We start from the raw sequence: 27,810 nt of genomic DNA, 5'->3' as shown, positions 1-27,810 counted from the left end.
ACTTGTATAGGAACAATTATACTGGCAATCTATCTCTGACCTTGAAATTGACCTTTGACCTACTTTTCTCCATGAACTCAACTTTGCAACATTTCCATCCCTTATATCTCCAAAACTGGCAGAGATACATGTATGCCCATAGTTACTATTGAACTTGAATATAGGAACTCATATCCTGACAATCTAACTATGACCTTAAAATTGACATTTGGCCTTCTTTTCACCATGAACTGCACTTCACAAATTTGAATTTTACCTTTTACTTATCCCCATGGTTTAGTTATGAATTGTAATTTTCAACAAAAAATTATGAACTCTTGTTTACTGCATTTTGAAGAGTTTGCCAAACACAACATTGGAGGTGATGTCCCTTTTTTTTGTGGTTTCCATATGAATGTGCTTACTCCAGCTGGCAGTACAATACCAGGAGGCAGTATCGTCTTTCTGATCTTCTAGAATTGTTATTGTATCAAAATTGACAAAATGACCCATTTTCTGCATCTTTGTTTTTTGCTTTTTGTCTGTACTTTTGACAGCTTTGCTGCCTTGTTTGTAAAAAGATTTGCATGTGATTTTTTCTTTCTTGCATAATATTCTGATTTGTGGCCATGACACCATTATCTTTGTATATTTTATTTACAGTCTTGTTTATTTAGTTCCATCAATTCCAGCAAGGGACTGTACATTGTAATCAAATTTTTCGCACTGAAGTACATAACCCTCATTAACTTCAGGATCGCCTCTTCAGCTTCACTTAAAGATTTACTTAGAGCAACTTCCATATAGTTGGCCTGCTTTGCACCGACATAACACGTCAATGCTTACTGGATGCCTTGTGTCTCGTTAGAGTACTGGTACTTGTTCTGAAATTTGTGCAACCGCCGGTCTTTCAGTACAAAATTTACGAACCATAGCTGTCAACTTATACTATCATAGGGACCATTCCCACAGATATTTGGATTGATCTATCTCCCTGGAGAGAAATATTCATGTCTTATAGTTGTTCACCTCCACTGCGATTGGCCATATCAACACTAGCAAAGTAAAATCAATACAATAATACATGTAGAAGCTAGGCCAATAGCTGAATAACGAAGGCCTGTCCACGGTAGGTTCATCCAAGCGTTGAATTGTAATTTGACGTATTCACTTACGCAGATAACAAAATTACCTTTCGTAGGTAGATCCTACGACATTTGTTCGTAGTTATGTATGCAGTTGCAAATTGTGGTATGGGGAGTCAGGAGCGTAGAAAGACTGGTCCTATAGGGGTTCACACTTAAAACCTGCATCTACTACCCTGTAGTATGCACTGCCACACCACACTTTCATATTCCTATTGTCGCTCATGCATATGTAAACTGACGCTTTCTGGCGTTAAAACTGATCAATGCCTCTAGGTATTTTATTGGGGAAATGTAGTACATGTAGGTATAACTTTAGGCAAATTTTGAAAAAGCTGAGGGAAGTACAACTAAAACTATACACACTTGAATGAATGATAATAATTTAAGCAAATAAGTAGAAATGTAAAAAAATGTGACATTTAAGTGCCTTGCAAATTAAAAAAAAATGAAAACAAGTAGATGGTAAGCATATATGCTTGCAGTTTTGGTATAGCTTTGTGTTATCCTCTGTTGAAAATTTTACTTAGAATTTCATTGTCCACAATTTAAGCATGCAGCCACTCTTTGTAAAACCACGTGGCTCTTGTTTTGCCATCTTGGCAGGCAACCCTGTATCTCCACCTGAGGCAAAGTTGAAATTGTTGCAGCTTCGTCTCCACTGTTTCTTGTGCTTTTGAAAAAATTAATAATTCTCATCTGACATTTTGCTATGGCTGTCAGGCAACTTAACATAAAAATAGAGACCAAAAGAATCAAATGCGATATTAAGCAATTGCCCACCTGAAGTGGCATCAGGCAAGTAAAAAAGTTGAAATTTTATAAAGCACTAGCCCAAATGGGTTAGTTGTAATTTTGAACATATTTGAACACTCAGTAAGATGTCAACATATAACTTGCCAATCTTCTTTGTACCTGTTAAAAAATCTCACACTGTAGCTCTTACTACTGAATATTTAAGTTGCTATAAATTAAATTAATAGCAGCAGTCTGTCTGTTCAGCATGTGGCATCTTTTGATGTGACCAGTATGTTGTCACGACTACAAATGGCTGTCAATCAAGAAACTGGGACAGACCGAAACTCCTTAGTAGCAACAGGTTCTTTGTCAAAACAACACGCTGTCTTTGAAGCAAGTGTAATGTATGTGTTATCTCATAGAATATTTGAGTTAAGACCACCTAGCAGACTGAGGGGTGGAGTATTTTTTTCCTTTTTTGTTTTGTTAATGTTTTTTATTTATATTTTTTAACATTCATGAGTAAAGACATTTTCCTTGGCTTATGCCTTTTAAAAACAATAAGACCCAGGCAGTTACATATTACTAAATACCCTTTGAGCTATTCTTGACAATGTGACATCTCACAACACCTATGTAATTTAAGTTACAAGTGGTGATAAATACTAATGTTGTTTGGAAATAAATTGTCAGAAAAGAGCCATTGTCAATAAAGAGTATAGGAATTTGTTTTATTTTATTTATTTTGATTGCATATGAAAAATGTTTAAAAGGTATTATGAAAATATAAAAAATAACTATATAACTATAAAAATAACTATAAAAACTATATAATCAGTATTACAAATGAAAAAAGATTTTATCAATATAAAAAAAAATTAAATATATTTTTATTTAATTTTATCACCCCATCAACTGGAAATCAACCTGACTGACTTTGTTATTCACCTGATAAGTTTGATACTCCTTAAAACATCTGCTTAAACTGTTTAAATGAATTATTTAAATTGGGCTCGTGTTTTTTTGGTTCAGACTAATAAAATTTTAGAGTCTGCTTGCCTGAAGGGCTATAGTAGTCTAAAAACATTTTTGGCACAGGGTGCCGTAAGATACTTCATTGCCACTGTGATGGTATGCTCTGCGCACAAACCACTCAAGTCTGGTTAGCTGGGCCGGATGTACATGTGCTGACGTGTTAGAACCCCTAACTACACAGCGTAAACAATATGGTTTCTTTTGGAACGTTCATGTTCTCCTGTATACATTGAATAATTGACAAGCAGGAAAGAAATGTTACTTAGATGGACGCTTTAGATATAATTTAAAGGGACATTTATTCTACCTTTGTGCCATTAGTGGCGCGGCGTGCCTCAAAATGAGGGACAACACTGTTTTTAATGCGGGAATGGCGCAGCCCAGATGCAACACTGTATCATTAACACTCTGTGTTAAGTTTTGATTGAACTCTTTCACTTTCATATACCGGTATCATAAATTTTTATCCTTGCACTTAACAGACATGTATTTCCCCAAATATGTATTATTATCCAACATAAATCTGTTGGAAATGTTCTTCTCAAAGATAGGAAAAACACTTTTTGGAGATTCTGGCATTGGAATTTCCTATGCTGGCCTCAGCTTATGACAGGGATTTCTTTCAGTCTCATACAAAGGAGTGTCATCCATCCTATTGTAATTATTTTAAAATATTCACTTTTTGATAAGGATAATTGATTCTTCATTATAGCCCCCATCCAACAGATGGTGGGTAATTGGGAAATCTTATCACTCCTCATTTTGATTGATCTAGATGACCATGCAAGGTAATTTATTATACATGTACATTAAAGCTAGTGCTCTGCTGCAGGGAAGGACACAGTGACAGCAGTGAAAGTGATCCAGAAGGAAATGTTGAAAAGAAAAAGTTGCAGACACAGCTAGAAGGGGCCACTGGGATGGGGCAGACTAACTTTAAAAGGGATGGTGTAGTAGGTCTGGATGGAGCCAAAGAGGCTTTGAAAGAGTCAAAATACATCTTACAGGTAAGCTAGACACCTATAGGTTGATGGGGTGTCATATTTGCTGTTATGCTGATCTACCCCTGCAAGAAAAATACACTATTTTTAGAGGTATTTGTTTTGAAAGATATGAGTCATGTGCATCACCAGATGAGTATGATCCTAATATCCATCCAAGATATAGTCTTCTTCAATGTAGAATGTCATTGACAGCAGCAAACCTTTATTAGTACCACCAGCGTGTACGCTGGCGGTACTCATGGTTTTAGTCCCGACCCGTCTCGTACGGCTCCGCCGGCTCCTGCGGCTCCGCCGGCTCCGCGTACTGGCGCCGGATACAAGTCACCGTTACCGCTTCTCCTCCTAGACTGCAAGGACCCTTGTCCCCATCTCTTGGATTTAGGTCACATATAATCTCAACTTGAACCTCCTGTTCTTTTTATCTCAGTCAGTGCATTGGCCTGGGCATGACACTCGTTGAAACACACCCTTGTCAAAATTTTTGAAAATTCAATGCCACATATCTCCCAAATCGAAGGAATTATGGGAAAAATTACTACAGAAGTCTGACCGAAAGTCATATATGAAGATTCCAGATATGCCCTTGGATTTGACTTTTGACCTTTATTTCAAGGTCAAACTGGCCAAAATTTTCTAAAAATCTTAATTTTTTGCGAAAATTTTTTTATTTCTGCTGATTTTCAGAAACTACACAGATCTAACCTATAATATTATGGGTAGTTGTTACCCTTTGTGTCATCTTTCATCTTTTTGAGTTTGGGGTCAATCGGTGCATTTTCATGAGAGTAGCGGCCATTAGATGCAGAAACTGAAAACTTTCTCTAATTCTGGAACCGTTAATGCTAGAGACCTCTTGTTTTTTGCATTTTGTAGATATTATCAAGTGCAACACAGAAGGTGGTGTCCATTTTTCCTTTTTTGATTTGGCTTAGGCGTTGCATTATATCAAAAAGTTCAGTACCCGATATTCAGTGGTGAAAATAAAATTTGAAATACTCCAAAATTAGCTGAGATACGCCCATAGTTACTATTGAATGTGAATAGGAAGTCGTATACTGGTAATCTGACTGTGACCTTGAAATTGACCTTTGACTTACTTTTCACCATGAACTGCACTTTGCAAGTTTTCTGATCTTTGTATCTCCAAAACTGGCAAAGATTCGCCAATGGTACTATTGAAATTGAATAGGAAGTCATATACTGGCAATTTACTGTGATCCTGAAATTGACCTTTGACCTAATTTTCACCATGAACTAAACTTTGCAAATTTTCCAGACCTTATATCTCTAAAACTATCAGAGATACGCCCATAGTTACTGTTGAACTTGAGTAGGAAGTCATATACTGGCAATCTTACTGTGACCTTGAAATTGACCTTTGACCTACTTTTACCATGAATTGAACCTTGCAAATTTTGTCACCCTTATATCTCAGAAAACTGACAGAGGTAGGCTCATAGTTGCTATTGAACTTAAATAGGAAAGCATATACTGGCAATCTAACTGTGGCCTTGAAATTGACCTTTGACTTACTTTTTCACCATGAACTAAACTTTGCATATTTTCTTGCCCCTCATATCTTCAAAACTAGAAGATATATGCCCAGTGTTGCCCTTTGGTTTTCTTTTTTATCGGCAAATATGCAACACTGATAATACATTTCGAGGAAAACCAATAGGCCTTTTGTCTAGAAAATCACAGGATTGATCAATGTGAGGAAAATACAGGTCAATTCGAAAATTGATAGGACCATTTTTACAGAATTTTTTTTTTTGGATATTTTGAGAATTCTTGTTTATTGCATTTTATGGAGCTGTGTCAAGCACAAGACTGGTAGTGGTGTCCCTTTTTTTCGGTTTTCCATACGAATGAGCTTACTCCAGCTGGTGGTACAATATCCAGAGGCGGTATCGCCTCTCTGATCCTCTAGTTAGAATGATATAAAGATTAACATTCTACTTTTGTTTTGGAGTGCTTGGTAACAAGACTCAACAGTAAAAATACTGGTGTAACAGTGATAGTTGGATCACAAATTCCAGTTTTCCTTTACCTCGATCACTGCTTTATTCAGCCAAAACTGATACTGCTACTTTTTGAGGAATGTTTTGCTGACATTTACAAAACAAAATTTTTAGTAGACATTTAATGCTTCTGATGATGATGATGGTGTGTCGACCACCCACATGAGTAAGGCTGCGTTCACATGAACAATCTATTTTCTAAAAATATAAAAATCTATTTCTGGTATCTTGTGATGACAGTCTGTGCCTGAATACCCCATGGCGTAATTACTGGTAGCGCCGAGAATTAATTACAGCTTTGGAAGTAACTGGCTTGTGCTGCCCGTAATTGGGTAGGCCGTGGGGTATTCAGGGCACAGACCGTGATCACAAGATACCGCAAATAGGTTTTTAGAAAATACATTTTTCATGTGAACACAATCTTTGTCATTAAAAAGTTTCAGTTACCTGTTTGTGTAGATTGTGTAATACTAGTAACATTTTACATTTCTGTGCCACTTGATTGATTTAACTTTATACTTATTTGGCATTTCTTCCCAGAAACCAAATGCACTGGTATATTTAGCACTAAATTGTAAATGAAGAATTTGTTCTTCATTTTTTCTTGCTTTTTATTACAGTATATTACTAATTCTACATCTCTTTCCAGAAAGCCATTGACATAGTCACCAAGGCTACAGAAGAAGACAAGAAAAAGAATTATGAGGAAGCCTTGAGGTTGTATGAGCAGGGTGTGGAGTACTTTCTCCGTGCAATTAAATGTGTGCAGATGAAAATTTTGTGTTTTTTTAATCAAGTTTCTTCGTAAAATTGCAACACATTAAAATATTTTAATTAAAATGTGTGGCCTGCTATTTATAGAAATTACTGTTTGGTTAAATGCAAAAGCTTTCACTTATATGCTTATTAACTCAAGTGTTGAAAATTTTTCAAACTAACAATCTTGGGTACTTCCAGCAATACTAGGAGGTGATTTATTTTTATTTCAGATGAGGCACGCAGTGACAAAGCTAAGGAAAGTATCAGAACTAAATGTAAGTCATATGCAGACAGAGCAGAGAAATTAAGACAGCATGTCAGTGGCAAAAAACAGAAACCAGTAAAGGACAGCAGTTGTGGTGGAAATAGAAAGTAATGAAATTTCATTCATTTATTTATGTTTTTAAATGTTTTTTTTACATTTTTTGCTTGTTTTATTTATTTAAAAAGGCTAAACCATTTTCCATTTTTTTATTTTTCAATGATTTTTCTTGTATTTTACACTTTTAAACATATTGAAAAGCAGAAAAGTAATAGTAATAAAATATGTTATCAAAAAGCATATTGATACAGAATTGTTTTAATAAATAAAACTTGCAAATCAGTGAGGATTAAGAAAAAAGACCTAAAAAAAGACATTAGACCTGAGAAATTAAAGATTCAATTTATCTCCATCTTTAAGTTTTAATAATCTGATCTAACCATTTTAATATCCCTGTGAAAGAAAAATAGCGAAGGGTCATTTATGTAAATAAATCAGGTTTTCTGTAAGCAAATGTTCTTTGTGTTATGCATTAAAACCAATGCTCTGCTGCAGGAAAGGAGACAATGACAGCAGTGACAGTAATTCAGAAGGAAATGATGAAAAGAAAAAGTTTCAGACACAGCTGGAAGGGACCATTGTGATGGAGAAGCCTAACATTAAATGGGACGACATAGCAGGTCTGGATGGAGCCAAAAAGGCTTTGGAAGAGGCAGTCACTATGCCCATTAAGTTTCCCCATCTTTTCACAGGTAAGAAATTTGAAGATATTAAGTGATTTTGGACAATTTTTTCTTTATCGGTGGAAAGAAAGTACAATAGCATTACTGTAACACCTCTGTATACTAAATGGCTGAAATAATGATCAAATACTGTTTGAGCTTTTAACTTATTATTTATTTCCAAAATGCTAAAATATTCTTTATTTCTTATTGCATAGAGTGTTTTTAGTTGTTGGGGAATCAAAAATATAATAATAATATGTTACAGTAATTGATTGTTTAGGCAGTTTTTTTTTTAATAACTTGTTTCTCAAGCTCCACCGTCCTCAAATGGCCAAAATAGAATAAATAATAATAAAATTGAAACCCAAGATATTTTTTTATTTTTTCACCGACGTCCAACTGATCATACTGTTCGATCGGAAACACAAAACCTCACAAGTTTCACGGGACTCCTGTGTCACATGACTGCCTACAAGTTCAAAACAAAGGGTATTTAAGCCAAAGTAAACAATTGGTTCATTTTTCCCAGCTTCCGGTTTTTAAGCCAATCAGTGCTTTGCTGATATTTTACACTGCATGTGTCAAATTAATTTTCAGTGTGGGACTTGGAACTCCCATGGGCATGAAGCCATATTATTTCTGGATGGCCATGTAACATGAATTAGATAATTTAAATTTGGTGATGATTTCCACTTAATCATTAAATCATACATAATATTGCATCAAGATTGACAAAAAACGGTTTTGTGCACGGCCATCATGAGTGCATAGAAAGGCAAACTGTGTTTTTTATTGTTTTGTAATTTACAAGAATGAATGTAGAATTGACATTCATTTAGACAAATAAAACATTGAAAAGGAATTGCTGTTTTTATCCAAAAATTGCTTCACTGTGTTAAAACCAGTATTTACCATTGTCTAATGTAGTTTTGAAAATGAGTGACCAAAAAGTCATTATTTAAAAAAATATTTTTTATTTCCCCCCCTCCGACCTCTGACAAAAATAAAAATTGTTGAGAAACAAGTAATTAAAAAAAAAACTGCCTTACAGTGAATCATAATGATCCACAATTAGTCATGGTTTTGAATATTTAACTTCAGGGAAAAGACAGCCACAGAGTGGTATATTATTGTATGGGGTGAGTCAAGCTGTCTATAATTTTAAGTCTCACTTTTTATTACCAATTATTTTAGATGTTAGTGAATTTTTGTATAAGGCTTGTGGATAGTTTGAGTATAGGCATTGGTCATAAAAAAGATGCAAGAAATAATTAGGCCTTGACTGGGAACTGAGAAAATAATAAGGTAATACGTAAATGACAATTATTATTGTACCACCAGCGTAGGCGCTGGCTGTACACATGGTTTTAGTCCCGTCCGGATCGTTCCGCCGGCTCCGCCGCCATGTTACCATTACCGCTTCTCCTCCTAGACGGTAAGGGCCTCCATACCCATCTCTTGGATTTAGGTCACCTCTAATCTCAACTCGTTCCACGTGCTGGGGTCTAGGTGTGGCACTCATTGCAATGCACCCTTGTCCAAAAGTGGCAAAATTAAATGCTAATTATCTACCCTACGGAAGGAATTTTGGGAAAAATTTCTACAGACAGCTATCCAAAAGTCATATGTGGAGATTTAAAATATGCCCCTGGATTTGACCTTTGACCTTTATTTCAAGGTCAAACGGGCCAAAATTTTCAAAAAGAATCTTTTTACGAAAAAAAAATATTTGCGCTGATATTCAGAAACTACACAGACTTAACCAATAATATTGTTGGAAAGTGTTACCCTTCAGGTATTCTTTCATCTCTGTGAATTTGAGGTCAATCGGTGCATTTTCACGGGAGTAGCGGCCATAAGATACCGAAACTGAAAACTGTCTCTACAGTAATTCAGGAACCGTTAATGCTAGAGACCCATTCTTTTTTGCATTTTGTAGAGCATGAAAAGCCCAACACTGAAGGTGGTCTCTGTTTTTTTTTTCCATATGGTTTTTGAGTTATGCTGTATCAAAAAGTACATTGTGATGGTGAAAGCAAAATGGATAATAAATTTTGAACTCCGGAAAATAAAACATAAGGCTTGGTGACAACTTCTGGTCAAAAATGACATTATTTCATGAAATTTGAACATCTGGGACTTCTGAGCACCTCCCATTTCAAGAATTTCAACCAAAATGACCTTTTCTTTATTTTAATTAATTTTTTCTGTAGAAAATTTATGGCACATTATTGTAACTTCAAAATTGTGAAATTTAGTCCCTTATATCTGCAAAACTGGCAGAGATAGGTCCATAGTTACTATTAAAGTTGAATAGGAAGTCACATACTGGCAATTTAACTGTGACCTTGAAATTGACCTTTGACCTACTTTTCACCATGAACTGAACTTTGCAAATGTTCCTTCCCTTTTATCTCCAAAACTGGCAGAGATAGGTCCATAGTTACTATTGAACTTGAATAGGAAGTCATATACTGGCAATCTAACTGTGACCTTGAAATTGATCTTTGACCTACTTTTCACCATGAACTGAACTTTGCTAATTTCTTTCCCTTTTATCTCCAAAACTGGCAGAGATATGTCCATAGTAACTATTGAACTTGAATAGGAAGTCATATACTGGCAATCTAACTGTGGCCTTGAAATTGACCTTTGATCTACTTTTCACCATGAACTGAACTTTGCTAATTTCTTTCCCTTTTAACTCCAAAACTGGCAGAGATAGGTCCATAGTTACTATTGTATTTGAATAGGAAATCATATACTACTGGTAATCTTACTGTGGCCTTGAAATTGACCTTTGACTTACTTTTCATCATGAATTGAACTTTGCAAATTTTGGTTTCCTATTATCTCCAAAACTGGCAAAGATACACCCATAGTTACTAATGAATTTGAATAGAAAGTCATTAGAGGCAATTTACTGTGACCTTAAAGTTGACCTTTGACCTACTTTTCACCATGAACTAAACTTTGCAAATGTTTGTTCCCTTTTATCTCCAAAACTGGCAGAGATAGGTCCATAGTTACTGTTGAACTTGAATAGGAAGTCATTTACTGGTAATCTTACTGTGACCTTGAAATTGACCTTTGACCTACTTTACACCATAAACTGAACTTTGCAACTCTTTTAAGACTTATGCTTTCATATGGACCCCCCCCCCCCAAAAAAAAAAAAAAAAAAAAAATGAACACCACCAGTCTTGTGCTTGACAAGCTCTATAAAATGCAGTCAACAAGAGTTCTCAAAATATGCAAAAAAATATATATATAACTAAAAATGGTATACAATGTAATCAAGCAGATTTTCTAATTGACCTTTATTTTTCTAACATTGATCACTCCTGTGATTCCCTAGACAAAAGGCCCATTGGTTTTCCTTGGAATGTGTTGGCAAATCCCCGTCACACTAGGTGGAATGATTAAGAATGGCATCTGAAATACAATTCTTTGTGCATTCCAGGATATTCGAAGAGCACTAAAAACATCCTAAAAATTCTGAGTGCATTCCAAATATTTTTACCCATCGCCTCTCTGATCCTCTAGTTATGGTTGTTGTTGTTGTTGTTATTTACAGCCCCCAGGGACAGGGAAGTCTTACCTAGCCAAAGCAGTAGCCGCAGAAGCCAATAACTCTACCTTCTTTGCAGTGTCTTCACCAGATTTGGTATCAAAGTGGCTTGGAGAAAGTGAAAAGTAAGATAGTTGATTTCTCTATATTTTCTATATTTGCATTCTTAAGAAAAAGTCTGCATAAATGATGTGTGAAAAATTTTACAATTAACAGATTGTTAGACAAAATCCAGCATTGTGATTGAGTAGAATCCTTTAACATCATTTCCTTGAAAGCGCACTCCTTCATGGTTCATTGTGTATTTCAAATGTCTTGGTGAAATCTCTTTCAGATTAGTAAAGAATCTATTTGAGATGGCCAGAGAACACAAGCCGAGCATTATTTTCATAGATGATGTAGACTCCCTCTGCTCGGCCAGGAGTGATAACGAGTCTGAGTCAGCCAGGAGAATTAAGACAGAGTTTCTTGTACAAATGCAGGGTAAGTGATAAGGAGGTAGAATCTCCCAAGAAACAGTGTGCTTGTTACAAATACAGGTTAATTGATGGTATACTGAGAGAGAGAGCTAGAGTAAGCTAGGGTGGTAGATTTGTTACAGATTCTTTTGTTTGCCCAAGAATACTCTAAAAGACCATTTAAAGGTTTTGTTAAATTTCATCACAATTATATTTTAAGAAAACTATATTTGAAGATTTTATTGCATCAGAATCAAACATCTAGTAGTCTTTCATTTTTATAGTATATATACGTAGGCTTAGTTGTGCATAAGTGTTGCAAGTACATGTAACTCACTTAAATTTCTTTCTTCTTCAGTAATTCAAATTTTTCTCTGAAGGAATGCACACAGTCTACTATATCAGTCTGTTTCTATCAGTAATTGAGAATGTTAATATGAAAATTGACCTTAACATTTCAGGTGTTGGAAATGATAACAAAGGAATTTTTGTGTTAGTAGCCACAAATATGCCTTGGGTGCTTGACTCTGCTATAATGCGAAGGTAGGCATTTACACACACACACACACACACACACACATGCACACACACACACACATATATATGGAAGGCTTGCATGCATACACACACATGCATGCACACACACATGGAATGTTTGCATACACACGTGCACATGTGCACACATGCACACACACTTGTTTACCAAACAACATTACTGCAAGTTAAGTGAATAACTGCATATTGACCTGCTTTTTGCTAGCTTTGAGAAAAAAATCTACATCCCACTCCCAGAAGCCCCTGCTCGAGCCACCATGTTTCAGTTGCATCTTGGGAACACCCCAAACTCTCTCACCCAAGAAAACTTCAGAGAATTAGGACTGAGAACTGAGGGGTAAGCTGTCAATGTCAGTGTGAACTTTTGTGAAGCCATTCAAACAATCTTAAATTTATTAAATGATAAATCATGCAAAACTGATGAAATTTGAGCACTATAAAAGTATATATATATATATATATATATATATATATATATATATATATATATGTTAAGTTCTAGTACCTGAATGTCTTTTCAAGTTATCTGTGCCTAAATTGTTTTAGCCCACTTCAGTTTTGAAACATTAGGGTCTAAAAATTTCAAACTCAAAGAAGAAACCACCCTAGATGACCAGTATTAACTGAGGAAAATGACAAAGTTTTTCTGACCTGACACTTTTCCTTAATTCTTTCTTTACAAACATTTGGCATGGAGTCAGTATCAATGTTGCAGACTGGCTTATCTTTGCTCCGCTTTATCTATGTTTGCTTGTTTGATTTTAGCTACTCTGGAGCAGATATCAGTATAGTAGTAAAAAACACTCTAATGCAGCCATTAAGGAAATTACAGACTGCTACACATTTCAAACGGGTGAGAATGATTCAAAGTAAAATCTTCCAGGTTTTTGTTTTGATCCCTGTTTATTGTAGAAACCAGAGCATAGTTACCTCTGCCAAGGAGGTTATGTTTTCACCCCTGTTTGTTTGTTTGTTTGTCTGTCATCAACATAACTCAAAAAGTTATGGACCGATTTTGATGAAATTTTCAGGAACTGTCAGAAGTGGGCCAAGGAACAGATGATTAGTTTTGGTTGGTGATCTGGATCAATCAATCAATAATAATAAAAAATTGCTGCCTTGGCGGAGGTCTGAGCTCTCCGAGTGCTTTTCTAGTTAAAAATGAAACTTAAAGTGAAAATTAACACATTGTACTCTAAACTGTTTCCATTAGTGTAGTCATAACAAGACACAGACCTTGCAGGTTTCTTTTCCCCTTGTTTATCATAAAAATTAGAAGTAGACTGAAAGCTGATCTTAATGTGATTGAAAGATACCTTATGAATTATTAACCCAAGTACATTTGTTCCAAGAAACAAAGGAAAATCAACAATAATTATAATGATAATCATAATAATAATAATAAGTCTGCCACAAGAGTCTCAAATGAAATGTCTTTTAAAGATATGCTTACAGTTCAGTTGGCTATCAAACAATGCAGTTATTTCATATCTTCAGGTAAGAGGCCCATCACGGGATAACCCAGGTGTCATAGTCAATGACCTCTCGACCCCTTGCTCCCCGGGTGACCCCCAAGCTGTGGAAATGAACTGGATGGATGTGCCTGGAGATAAATTATTTGAACCTGTTGTTTCTATGGTAAGTTTGGAGTAGAAGTTTGTGTCAGGCCTTAATTGTCATATCTATAGATATAATGATTGTTAAGTTAAACAATGTACAAAAATAGCATGAAACTATCACACTGCATCTGTGGTAAGTATTGGGTCTGTCTTTTGTAAACTCCTGGTTTTATATACAGCATAAGACAGGATAAAGCAAACTCTCAGTTTAATGTCAGGTACTGGTATATGTTAAAAAGCCTTTAGCTAGAAATCAATAAGATCAACATTCTGGAGATAGAAACATATATGTACCTAATGTAGCTGTGGTGGGTATATGATATTTTGTCCTGTTTTCCAATTCCTGCCATTACTGCTTCTGTTTTCCAGAATGATATGCTGATGTCCCTTGCAGTGACGAAGCCCACTGTTCATAAAGCTGATCTGGACAAAATGCAACAATTCATTCACGACTTTGGATCAGAGGGATAGTTGCCCTATCTCCCAATGAGGATGATTATGCAGATTCTTCTGATAAACTTTATTATAGATAAAATTTGATATTGATCATGATTGCATATCTCTTTGTGAAGGTTCTTATAATTTTTGTCAGTGTTTATGATCTGATGATAAATATTTTACATCTACCTCCTGCTGAATCGTTGTGCCATAAGCTAGTATATATGGATGACACAACAGTTTCTGAGAGCCTTAGACAATTCGATGAAAGTAAATTACGGGAAATTGCTAATTACAACGTGGGACTGGGCTAGGATCGACAAACAATGCGATTAAACAGGAAAAAAAACAAACAAATGGCCATATCATATAAACGCAAGAATGCAGATATCCCTAAGCTTGTGATTGAAAAAACATGTTGAATTTGAAGAATCATTAAAATAACTATATATCTCTATATATCTCTAATATCTCTAATGACCTCACGTGAAAGGTACGTAGACAAAATCACCAAAAAAGCAAGCAAAAGGATTTATTTCCTATAGCACCTGAAACGTGCAGGCCTTACAACTGATGACCTTGTAACTTAATTATTACCAGATGGTCATAAGGCCAGTTTTAGAATATGCTGCCCCTGTCTGGCACTTTGGATTAACGAATGAATTGACTGCCCTAGTAGAAAACTCTCAAGAAAGAGCTCTTAAGATAATATATCCTGATCTTGAATGCTGTGAACATAGTAAACTTGAACTACTGAGTGAAAGATGGCTCAATGCATGCAAAAAAATTGTTTATTAGCAGGGGCAGATTTAGGCCGTCTTCGGGGTCTTCCGGAAGGCGGTCAGATTTTCAAGTTTACATTGACGGGTATCTAATTTTTTTCTGTTGGAAAACGGTCAAAATTGGAGGATGAATCAGCAGAGATAATTTGGAAGACTGTCAGTAAATAGCTCTGGATCCGCCCCTGATTAGTACATCAAATGAACCGGATTGTAGACTGCATTATCTTTTACAACCAGAACAAAATGTCAAATAATCATTAAGGGAACAGGAGACATTCAAAAGACCTAAAATTAAAACCAAACGATCAGTGAGTGACTTTTTAACAAGTGCCATATACAAGTTTCAGAATTAAAGGGGAATACAACTTTCTGGAGACCTAAATTCAATAAAATCTGCCCCCCTCTTCTCTCTAGATCTGCCCATCACATTTTACCCACTGTAAGCTTAAGCCTATTTTTGGGGGGTAATTATCTACTGTGCACTGTTACTGCTTATGTGCGTAGGTCGCTTACATCAACAGAATCGAAACATTTTGGGAATTGAAGCGTATTATTCCATCGTTTAAAAATAGTCCAAGCTACTAGGAAGATATATTTTAGATAATCAGAATGCAGGAAAGTCCAGGATAATGTGTTCCATTTTTTGTATCATTAAGTGCTTTCTTTGGGAGGTAAACACGTCATACCCGTGCAAATTAAGGCATTACACACCACATTGTAATGTGTAGGCCAATGTCAGAGAGTTCAGGTAATGACGTCACCTCAGGATAATTATCCCCCCTATATTAGGCTAACGCTTACAGTGGGTAAAACGTGATGGGCAGATCTAGAGAGAAAAGGGGTTCGGATTTTATTGAATTTAGGTCCCCAGAAAGTTGTATTCCCCTTTAACTGATAGACTTTTATTTCCCATTTTTTAACCTTGCATTTTAGTTATTTTGTTCTAAATTTGTTTACATATGTCTTTTAATATTCCTTTATTCTTACTTACTAATGGTTTTAATCAACTATGATGCAATGATTGTAATTATCCAACCCTCAGGTTGCAAGTTTGGTAATAATAATAATAATAATGTCATAAAATGATAATAATAAAAAAATTATAAGTTTTTCTACCAGCATTACTCCAAAGATTTTGGAAATTTTGGCTTTTAAATTAGTTACCCCAAAGACATTTCTGAACAGTTTTCATGTGAATAGTTGACATATTCATTTCTTTTTTTTTTTCATCACCCAGTAATTTGGATTGATTTATGTTTTTTGTTATTTTTACAACATAATCATAATTTGATCAGAAACAGTATATCATTTTCATATTGATATTTGCAGTTACATGTTACACAAGTTGCAGACACGTTACACAAGTCACAAGATAATGAAAAAATGATCAAACCTTGGATAATAAATTTCAAATCTTTTAAGTTTTAAAAAACTCTTTCTTTACACATTGCAAAATGTACTCAAAGTGATATTTTTTGCAGAATTTTACCCAATTTTTGTAAGACTTTTGCATTAGTGCATAAAAACATTTTGCTGTCTCTTTTTAAAATAATTCCAAAATACTCCTTTTATCATGTTACTTTTCTGTTAACCCTTCAATACCTCAAGAACTCAAGCTTCTCTAAGGCTTCCCAATTAACACCAACAGGCATAAGGGGTGCTATAGTGTTTTGAATGCTAGGATAGCTAAGCTCACCATGGGTACTATGTTTTAATGGAGTATGACCCAAATGAAAATGTAGCTTGTGTAACCTATATGCATTTAGCAAAAGTGTGTAATAATAAATACAACATGTTTACATTATTTAATGTTATTTACTGAGCTTTGTATGTTAAATGTTTGTTTTTCACATTTAATTATGTCTAGCATTTGTGTATTTTTCATAAAATTTATTATTTACTATCTTACTAAACCTAAATGTGTAAATACTGCATTATTTGTAGAAATGTACTATGTCCTAACCCAGTCAGTGAATAGCTGCAAAGCTAATGTTTCTTGAAATGAAATAAATCTATTGTATTGTATTGTACAGTCTCCTTTACATTGCATGGTTTAAAATAAGAATTAGTGTTTATTCCTAACCCTTTCCCCCTCCCATTGGTTTTTCACCCAGAATCCATCTAACTTCCCTCTTGCTTGCTACTAAATTAAAAGAATCTTTGGTGTTGATAAAAAAAAAAATTGGTTCTAAATATTTTCGTGTTTTGTATATATATTTTGAAGAATGTTATAAATGTGACTGATGCATACAATGTAAAGAAAAAATTGAAAATTTGCACAAATGAGTGATGTGAAAACTAGCCTCTTGCAGGGGGGTCCAAACCACTCCTTTAATTAATGAATTAAATTGGGGAAAATATTCCAGACAAAATTTGTATTATCTGCTTTAGTGGTGACCATATAATTATAGAAACAAAGGTTCAAAGTCATTTTTACATATTCTTTCACATTTCAACAACTATAGTAAAAAATGGACAAAATGCCTTAAAATGATATTGCATGTCACTGTTGTCAAGATGGCATTTTACTTTTTTTTTTCACCCACCAGAGTGATGCACTTAATTCTCCCACATGTTCAAAGCCTATATACTGACTGTGAATGAAGACCTAAAGAAACTCCTGTATCTTCTTTTTCAATGGTTCCAGTTTGTATTTTGCAATGTTGCATTAATTTTACAATATTGGTGGAAGCAGTGCTTCTCTTATACACCTTTTGTTAACATTTTTTTTTTCATTTTTTAGATAGTGTGATGGAAGTTGCAGTGAGATTTTTGTGTTAGTGAGTGAAATATTTTTGTATATTTGCTCTGTGATATTTGATATCATGATTTTATTAAGGAATTCTATATCAGATGAACTGAAACAAAGAAACGAGATTTTCCTGTGCAAAGAACATTTTATGTGGTCAGCCTTATTTAGTCATTTTATCTGTCAGAATATGTAGAAAATTAGATTGGGATATGTGCCGACTAGGAAGAAGTAAAATCCTTATAACTAATTAAAATGTATACATGTACTGTCCTAAATAAGTTTGATGATTTCAGCATAATCATGTCAGACATTGAAGAAAGAGGTTCATAAATTGATGTAATCATTATTAACAATTAACTGCACAGTGCATGTTATTTTATTTGAATTTTTTATGGCAATATCCATTTTGGCCAAAAGATGTATCAAGTGTAAGCAAATAAAAAGCTGTATGTGCATGAATATGAAGATAATGTAAATAAGTAAATGTCATGATAGCGAAGAGGATTTATTGCAAAATGATTGTTAATAGAGGAGTATATTCACCACACTGCAGATTAATAATATTTTACATTTTACTGCAAGATCAATTATTTATTGAAAGAGAATAAATGTTGCTTACAGAGAGACTTTTTCTGATAGTCATTTTGCTGAACATATTTTATTTTTAAACTAGTGGACATCTCTGCCAAACCTGTAAATAAATTTATAATAACAATTAAACAGCAACATCTTTAAATCAATTGCAGGCATGTCAAAGAAAATTTTTGAAATATTTAAATAATCCATCTTATAGAGAACAATGTTTTAAGGAATCTTTTACACCACCTTGTTATCATACAAAGCTAATGCTAGATTAAATGCAATGTTTAGAAAATCTGCAACTAAACTGCATGGCTTCCTGAAATATTGTATAGATAGTTGTTCAGTTGGTGGTACACACTTCCAGGTGCAGTGTAGATCTCACTTTATCAACAAGGTCTCCTTTCTTGTCTTTAGTTTTGCAGGGTATGCCTCTTTCTTTCAACCAAGCCACAATTGTCACTGTGTTCACTTTACCCAGCTAAAATGAGAAGTTGTTTAATTTCATTTATTTCCATTTTTATTAAAATTAATTTAAAATAATTTTAATTGAAATGAAATATTGAAAGAAATTGTGCTTTTCATAAGGTTAAACCAACATCAGATATTTTTTTAAATATTGAAATATTTGAAAACTTCTCAACATGAGTGCTAACCCACCAAGACTTAAAGGACAATGTTCATGTAAAAATTCATTTCTCGAATTTTGAAGATACAGCACTCAATCTATACACTAGAGGTATGTTTTAATCGATCCCCGCCATTTAAAAATTATAAAAACAATCTATTAGTAGAAAAAAAGCGTTTTAGTAAACCTCACCTCAATATGCAAAAATGAAGCAACAGATCTTGGTCACGTGGTACTGTGACGACAATCACGATAAAGGTCTATGAGACTCAACTGAGCTCCATGGTGCATACAGACGGAGAAGTTAATGAAAGTTGTGTTGAACGGAGTTGAGGAATTTTCGTTATGCCTCGGTGTGTTGCCGTGGGATTCACCAAAATTGCAGCTCTCGTTGACAATCTTTCTTTGTCTGTGACGGTCTTCCGTGACTTACTTACTAACTTCGGTGACAATAGTTGCGATGCTCTAGATCATGGTCACCTCAGGTGGTTTAGATCATATCAAGAGCTGGTAGTCTTTCAGATTAACTGTCATCAGTTGGCAAACTTACTGATTGCTGATGCATTTTAAATGCATTGTAGTTGACCAAAAGCTCGTTTACAACAAACCTGTTAATTATGCACCGCTGCAATTCCCAAGCCAGGTAATAACAGGTATGAAACTCGTCTTGGTGGGCTTTCATATTTTTCAATATATCTCCTTTATTTCATGGGGTTATTTTATTGGTATTTGTAAATGACGTTAAATATCAATACTTAAACAATTAAGTTCAAACACGGTCGCGAACATTAATAAAAGAAATTGCTCTCAGGGTAACTTGAAGCTTCCGTGGAAGAAAACGTGTTGAGGAAAAACAGGAAAAAGAGCGTTATATTAAAGAAAAAATGGGAACTGCTATAATAAAATGGTTCGTTATCCTAATTCGTTTATGTTTTGAGGATTTGTATCTGAAGATTATTTCATCTGAAATATTAAATAATTTAAAAGATTGATCATTTTATAACTTGAAACGCAAATTCTGCGTCAGTACGCAATTTTTTTTTTTTTTTTTTTTTTGCAAATTTGTAAGCTTATAACACCGTGCTATAAAGATCTACTCAAGAAAAAAAATTGCTTGGGTAAAATTGAGTACGGAATGAACTGGAGACACTTGGCTTGTCATTAAGTTTACACGAAAATATGTCAGGTAACTTTATACTGTCTTTGAAAGGGTAAAGATTGAAAGATAATTTTAGACAAACTTTGACGGGGGAAATACCTACAAAGAGTAATGGGCTATTTCGCCAACATCTTGTTGAAAATTTTACACTGCAATTCTATTCAAATAAGCTAAGGAACTAATTGCAAAATTAATACTCTCATCACATAACAGGGGGGTAACCAGACCTGCAAAAATTGTACGCACATATTTAAAAAGATTACAAGCACATACAGCAAAATGTAGACTTACGCAAAACATGAAGGACAGCGTAATCACAGCAAATGTACCTCATATAGTAGCTTAATTTCCATTAATAATAAAATCATCATTTAAGTCAAAAATATTCTTGCGATTTAATAACTATTTTAATTTACCCAGAACGGTATATTTATTTTAAAGGCGGTTAACTGAAATATAGTTTTATGATTTGTTTGTGAAAATTGCCCATGTCACCCTGTTAGTTTGGAGGTCTAAGCTGGATCAAATCCATGTTAAAATTCCTATGAAGTTGTGCAGGAAAATTCTTCCTTTCTTTCTCTAGCTCCTCGACAAACCTGGTGTTCAGATTTTATCTAGTACCCCCAGGTCTACGGGAGCTGCGCTTTGTAACTAACGCACAGGTAGATTTTTACCTGAGATAACTGGAGTAAAGCTTAGATAGAGAGTGCGTTCGATACAAGCAAGACAAACTGAATGCCATTTAACCCTCTAAGTAAGAGGTAAAGGAAGTTCCAGTTAGATGGATGATTAAGATAGGACTTGTAAAGGTAACGGGCATTGTTTACCTCAGTTTAATAAAAGTATGCAAGACGGAGTGTCAGCGGTTTAATAAAATAAATTGAATTTCACAAATAACATGGACCTCATATGCAATAATCAACATTTCCCTTAACTCATTCAAATGCAGTGTTTTATACAACTTAAGATAACCATAATGAAATGATTGTTAAAGAAATGACTAGACGGGAAATGGTTTTACACAGCTTCACGAGGATTTAGACCCCTCGGGTAAGAGATTTGAATGAGCATAAACTTTTATCAGAAGCCAGAGAAGTCATCTTACAGGTAGACAATGCAGCTCAGTTTGACAGCTAAGCACGCTCTGTTCTCCAGTGGCTCGATTGTCGTCATTGGACCACGTGACCACTTAGCTCATTAACTCCCAGACCGAGCAAATAGGACGTTTTTTAAAGCCAAAAATTTACAAAATGAGCTTTTAATTTGTGTATTTGGATAAAGATATTGTTAGTTGGGCATGTTTTCTGAAGAATATGTTCCGTTCAGGCCATTCTGACTGCATGAAGCAAACCCTTTAAGTTCTTGACAGTAAATAATTCAGTAATATTGAAATCCCTGTCAAATATAAAGCAATCAGAGAACATTGCTGTGCCTCTTAAGCTAGGTATTTACCACAGTGCTATAAAGTAGGATGTGTATAGCTGTGTCTCTTTCTGTATTTAGGTAACCTTACCTGATTATTGTATGCCAGTTCTTCTTTATTCACGTTCTCCTGGACTTTAGGTTTGTTCCTTGGTTTCTTTGACTGTAGCTTCATGGTTTCCTCAAACTTATGTTAAGAAATTTTCATGAAAAGTTTATGTCCATTAAAATTAAAGCAATGACAACTTACTGTGTGGTTACGTATAATTATAATTAGCCTATGGATCTCTTGCTTTTTAAGACAAATTTGAATGTGAAATTATTAAAAAAAGACTACAAAATGAAAGAGGTGTCAATTATCCAACTACTTCACATCATGTGCCTCAAATGCTATATATGTAACTGCAGTTTTTTCATTTAAGAAAGAAAAATGTTATTACAAACCTCATCATCCATTCTCTGTACTTTAGCTGGAGGGTGTGAGGCTGTGGTATAACTGGCATGGCCCTGGGTAAGAGATACTGGTGTCACTTCAGGCTTGTTAGTTGTTAGTTCTTCTGGACAGCCACTTTCTACAGTACCAAGTCTTGGCATTCTAGATACTTGAGCAGAAGCAGAGTTTGTTTTGGCAAGACTGAGTTTTTTGGTGCATTCAGTCCAAGGTAAATCGGAGGTCCCAGTGGGCTGACTTCCTGATACAGATGTGACAGACATGGGTGACTGGAGTATCCCATTTCTTTCTGAGTTTCTTATTTTTATAGTGGTATCCTTAGTGACTGAGGCAATCTCCTTTGATTTGCCAACAAGTCCAGCTGTTTTTAACTTCTTGGGTTTAAATATTGGCACTATTCTAGATGCAGAGGCAGATACCTCACCAATGTCGGTGCTTGAAGATCTGCAAGCTAGTTTCTTTGTGGATTGGAATTTTGGTACTACTCTATTTGTCTGACAAGAAGCAGATGTGCCTTCTTCAGACTGCTGAGGTTGACTCATTGTGCTACTAGCACTAACCTGTATACCACCATTGTTGATTTTCCCATCTAGCCTGCAACCGTCAATGAAAGAAGATGCACTTGATGTAGTAGCTCCCTCCTGGTCTGGTTTTGCAGGTACCTTCTGTGTTTCTGCTGTACTGCCATGCTGGGGCACCAGTTGTTGAATGGGGTTCTGTGGAGTTGAAGAATACAGAGCAGCAAGTAGCTGCAGAGAGGGTGGGGCCTGTGGTCCTCCGTACTGCCGCAGAGGCAGTGGTGCCAGAATGGTGTTTCTCTTATATGGATATGTGATCTTCTCTGGGGGCTTGTGGACCAAGTTGGCATTATTCTTGCTGCTTGGTTCTACCTGCAATATTTATATATTCACTTATTAGATCAGCAATGAAATTGGGGTTAACTTACTAATTACCTAATAATAATGTATAGCATTACATGAATTACTTATATAATTCTTATACATCGTATATAAAATCCATCTGAACAATTGCCAGTATGGGCCATCTGTGGGTGGCTTTTGATGGAAATTCTTTAACCTGTGATTTTTTTAAAAATTTCACATAAAATTGTTCTTCATATCACTCTTGTTTCTCAATTTATTTTTATATCCATTTTTCACAATGCAACCAAATTAATTCCTGTTGATTTACCTGAGTAGCATCCACTAAAGCAGGCACTGGTTTCCAAACATTTTTCTCAAGCTGTAGTTTCTGCCCACAAATCCTTGGCATTTTGGCTTGTAGATCTTGTAAAAATGAGTGTACTGTCTGTGGGGAACCAGGTCTGGAACCTACAGCTGGCTCATGTGTACGCAAGCAGCAACTGGGGTAACTTTAATCATTGTATTTAAAGAATATATCTGCTTATAGCCAATATATACATGTATGTGTTTATGTCCACATTATTTAAACTTATAAAAGTCACCCCCCCCCCCAAAAAAAAATAAATAAATAAATAAATAATAAATAAATAAATACAAAGCTGACAACTGACCATACTCCAATATCAGAATGGGGATATCAAGTATAATAATGGGGATATCAATATCTTTATGATGTTGTTTGTTTTACATTTCTCCTGTTTAAACTTAAGAGTTGTCAAAAACTTATAGTAAGATTTAGACTTTTTAAAAACTTCTAAATTTTAAGAAAAAGATACGTAAAAAGAGTCTGGCCTATGGGCTTGAAATGTATTTGACAGTAGAACAAGCCTTCCTCATTCTCTGGTAGACGATAGCCATGCTGAACAAAAAATGGCTTATTAAAATATATATCAAATTTAAACTTAACTTGAATATCCAAATATAAACATTTAGAAACAACTGTTTAAACAATTTAAGTTAAATAAGCTCAAATTAAATTTTTAGTCCTGCACATTTTATGACTCATGTTAGGATTTCTTTTTATGCAATATTCAAATCGCATGGGTAATGTAGTATTATGCAATTTATGATTTTTAAATTTTTAATTGACATAAAAATTTGAACCTGAGTTTATCAGTTGCTTACCATGTTTTTCCAATGTCTCTTCATTTCTCTGTAACTTCTGAAGACACCGTCTGTGGGGAGACTGCAGGTAACAGCAACAAGTTTGCCTTTCTTCATGCTGAATTGAAATGGAGTCCCAGAGAACGTGGGCATTAAATGTGCTACAGAAACTAAACTGAAATTCATATTACTTCAACCTCAATAGGAACATGAACAGGAATAAAAAACATTTCTTTAATAATAATTAACAATAAATCCAAAATATCAAAGTCAAATTAGGCTTACACAGGGTAATGGACAGGTGAAGTAGTTTTTTATTTAAATACAATTGACTGTAATTCTGAAAAAATCAAGCAATGCTGACAATAGTTAAAGATCAGTGTTATAATATTACACCTGGGTAAAACATAAAACCACTGATTTCCCAGTGAATATTCATCTATTCTGCTGTGAGGATTCTGTACAAGTTCTAGCAATACTGACTGTGTTATGTTCAGATCTTCCAACTGAAATAGATTTGAAGATTTGTAAGAATATTTTTATTGTGCATCAATTCAATAAAATATGATTTTGAGTTCTGTAAGAGATTTTATAAAACAAGCTGAAATCATCAAGTGGTCAAGTTATTTAAAACATTGTCATACACCTGTTAAGATTTCACTCAGATGCAAAAAATGTAGTTGTTTCACCTGGTCAAAATTTCAACCTGTTTAACAGATGAAAGTGGACTTGATAGTTTAAAGAATGATCGGTGCAAATTTACCTTCATTGGAGGAATCCGTAAAACAGTGGAGCGAATCATAAAATACATTTCATTGTCATTTACACTAACTTCTAGACCTGTATCAGAAAAAATAGTTTCATTACAGTGATTACTTTTCCAAAAGTATTTTACACTTTTCTGTGATTTTCATACTTATCTAAGTAAACTTTTTAAAATATCATTTAATTTAAAAGTTATAATTCGCTTGACCATAATTAAAAATTTAAAAATTGTTATCATATTTTAATTTACTTACCTACTGCATTCATATTGATGGAGATTTGTAAAAAGTCTCTCCCTGAAAATGAAATACAAAAATACTTAAATGCTGATATAAGGTTGATGGATTTTTCTAAACCAGCCTTTTGAAACTAAATATTCAAACGTACAGAAAATATATAAATAAAGTTTTCCAAAGTACTATACACCCTTTTAACAGAACCATTTTTGGTGAGTTTGAAAATTATTACAGAGATACTCAATATCAATAAAACATCAAACTATTCAAAATAATAAACTGCTTTAAAATGAAACAAATTTTAAAATTCCTTCTTTAAATTTTAAGATCAGTATTTACCTTGTACAAGCCATTCCCCCACTTTATTCCAATTTGGTGCTATCTTGGCAAGCAATGTGTACTGCAGACATTCCTTGTACAAAACAGGGGTCACGTGATGAGGCTGACCTGCCTGTTGGTTAATAAATTTGTAAAATAATTGTCATTTTTTCACAGAAATCAAGTGACCTTAAAAAACTTTCACTCAATAAAATCAATATCTAATACTTATTTTATCAAGTCTGTTAATTTATTTATTTTTTTTATTAAAATACTTTGTTAAGATGTCTTTCTGTATATAGTCAATATACATGTACATCTACATCAATGCACGATCATGCAAATATTAAGTGTTCTGTTCACCTGGATAATATCTTGCAAGTTGCTGTCATCACAAAATGTTGAAGCAAGCTGCCATTCAATTTCAAAATAAATGATTCGTAGTAATTTTATGCAGTCTACAACAACATTACTGGTATTATTGAGAAAAATGGTGATAGTATAATAAATATTGTGTAAATAAATTTATTAATATTTGTATTAAATAAAAACAGAAAGAACCCACCTCAAGTCCCATCTTTTCAAATCTTGTTTGCAGTCTTCCAGTTCGGTACAGAGACTTCTATAATGGAAAACATTAACCCTTGTTACTCTAAGTTAACTGTCACCAAGAACATTTATATACATATAATCAATCAATCATGAAATGTTATTTTGATTAACTGTTAAGCTGCCAGAGATCAAGCACTTTGTATATATATTATATTTGGTGATAAGAAATGCAATAGCACAGTGCCTGGCCCTGTAATGACTGCTACTGGTTGTATCTGTGACATGATCTGTCTCAACAAACACAATCTGATTTAGTAGTCCTGTCCATTAGATGAACTTTATCTATAGGCCTTGTTTTAAAAAGAAAACAGGGTAAACAACATATTATGATTAACATAATGTTTTTTTGCAATATGTACTATAAGCTATGGTGGATCCATGATAGAATTAGGGGATTTTGAATACTGGGCCCAAGTTGTGCAAATATTGCTGATAAAAAATTGTACACCACAATAACTCGCTGCTCAGAATTTTTCTTCAAAAATTGTTATTTTTGTCCAAGTCACAAAAAAGCACATAGTCAATTTACCTGCATAATTATATGTACTCTAGACATGAAGCCCAATGCAGGAGTGGCTAAAATATCTGGCTCTGTGAATATCAGCTCCCTGAAAAATATTTAAGATTTTACCAGATACATTGTCAGTACTCAGGTCAACAATAATTTATTGTTTTTCTCTAACATCAAAATACCAGTACTATAAGTATACAAAGAAAAATTAAAACTAGTTCCAGTCTTTTTAAAGAATATAAAAAGTTTAAAATTGAAGAATTTACATTTCTGATCATTCATTCATCAATTTATTTATTTATTTATTTATTTATTTATTTATTTATTTATTTATTTATTTATTTATTAAAACATGCATTCATTCACTAAATAATATCCACTTATTCTTTAATGTACTAAGTAATTTATCCATTTTTATTAATTATGTATTTATTTTTTACATTCATCATTAAGTGACAATTCAATATTCACCTGCATTTAAGAATCTGTGGCAGCTGTCTGGAGACTGTGGCTGAAGCCTGCTGTGTCACACACACTGTAACAGCACACAACTCCTTCATCTGTGGAGGACAAAAGAAGTACAACTCCCAGGGTCCACCGTCATGCTGGTTCCTGGTCTGCATTTTACTTATTTGATATATGATGTTCTTAAATGATGTAGTCTAAAATTTTCACAGTCGATGCTAACTGGTTATAATTTACTTTGCTCTATGCTGAAAATAAATGAATAATTTAAAAACTTGAATTGTCTGTAAACTATGATAATAAAGTATAAAACACTTGCGTTAAACTTTTATTTGCAATTTACTTACCAGTATATTGTAGAATCTACTTGCAGAGGTTAAGTGCCAAAAAAAAAAAAAAAAAAACTATTGCAGTACCCCCCCCCCCCCCCCAACCTAGAAAGTATAAGCCTTTGAATTTCATTTTATTAAGTTATGTTCTGACAACCAATATCTCTGCTGTTCAAATCTCGGATCTCCGTTTTTTCAATGAGATTTTCAAGCACTTGTTACTATGTCTGTAATTCGTTGTATTCGAGTCATAATTGAGGCTACCTAAAGATTAAAAGCGAATGCCTGGCGATGAATATCTGTGATACAATTTTTGAATTTAAAGTAACAAATTGTTTGATTTTACCTAAAATAACGTTGCGTGCGCTTGTGAAGCGAATAAATGGTTTTCAACAAACGTTACGATGAAAGATTTTGACTTTTACTTTCACTAGCAGACGGCAGTCAGTGTGCAAACTAGTCAAT

The 27,810-nt window shown here is 34.2% G+C and overlaps 2 protein-coding genes across 4 annotated transcripts in view; one reads left to right on the top strand and one right to left on the bottom strand.

The window, feature by feature from the left end:
• The window catches only part of LOC106169736 (vacuolar protein sorting-associated protein 4B), a 26,682-nt gene extending 8,210 nt beyond the window's left edge, over positions 1-18,472 (top strand). For 2 of the 3 annotated variants that reach the window (XM_087012095.1, XM_013549338.2), the window contains exons 4-15: positions 3,730-3,904; positions 6,572-6,683; positions 6,912-7,053; positions 7,499-7,695; positions 8,770-8,807; positions 11,246-11,364; positions 11,574-11,722; positions 12,159-12,240; positions 12,458-12,589; positions 13,018-13,105; positions 13,750-13,890; positions 14,241-18,472. In XM_087012095.1, the coding sequence (XP_086868221.1) occupies positions 3,730-3,904; positions 6,572-6,683; positions 6,912-7,053; positions 7,499-7,695; positions 8,770-8,807; positions 11,246-11,364; positions 11,574-11,722; positions 12,159-12,240; positions 12,458-12,589; positions 13,018-13,105; positions 13,750-13,890; positions 14,241-14,342 (1,477 nt within the window). In that variant the 3' untranslated portion in view covers positions 14,343-18,472. Of the gene's footprint in view, positions 1-3,729; positions 3,905-6,571; positions 6,684-6,911; positions 7,054-7,498; positions 7,696-8,769; positions 8,808-11,245; positions 11,365-11,573; positions 11,723-12,158; positions 12,241-12,457; positions 12,590-13,017; positions 13,106-13,749; positions 13,891-14,240 lie in introns of those variants that run through there. The other variant, XM_087012096.1, reaches the window with a different exon arrangement.
• LOC106169749 (uncharacterized) lies at positions 18,333-27,810 on the bottom strand. The gene is made up of 14 exons (XM_087012094.1): positions 27,692-27,810; positions 27,023-27,264; positions 26,570-26,648; positions 25,994-26,050; positions 25,450-25,561; positions 25,129-25,170; positions 24,873-24,949; positions 24,506-24,615; positions 24,131-24,227; positions 23,782-23,864; positions 23,274-23,454; positions 22,076-22,972; positions 21,723-21,818; positions 18,333-18,903 (listed from the first exon to the last, which is right to left on the bottom strand). The coding sequence occupies exons 2-14, from the start codon at positions 27,172-27,174 to the stop codon at positions 18,766-18,768; spliced, it is 2,121 nt and encodes a 706-aa protein (XP_086868220.1). The 5' UTR covers positions 27,175-27,264; positions 27,692-27,810; the 3' UTR covers positions 18,333-18,765.

The sequence above is a fragment of the Lingula anatina genome, chromosome 4 (genome assembly GCF_051362555.1).
Source record: "Lingula anatina isolate TDL-2025a chromosome 4, LinAna3.0, whole genome shotgun sequence".
Lineage (NCBI taxonomy): Eukaryota > Metazoa > Brachiopoda > Lingulata > Lingulida > Lingulidae > Lingula > Lingula anatina.
Note: the sequence above shows the minus strand (reverse complement) of the source record. Positions and strands in the feature narration are given on the sequence as shown.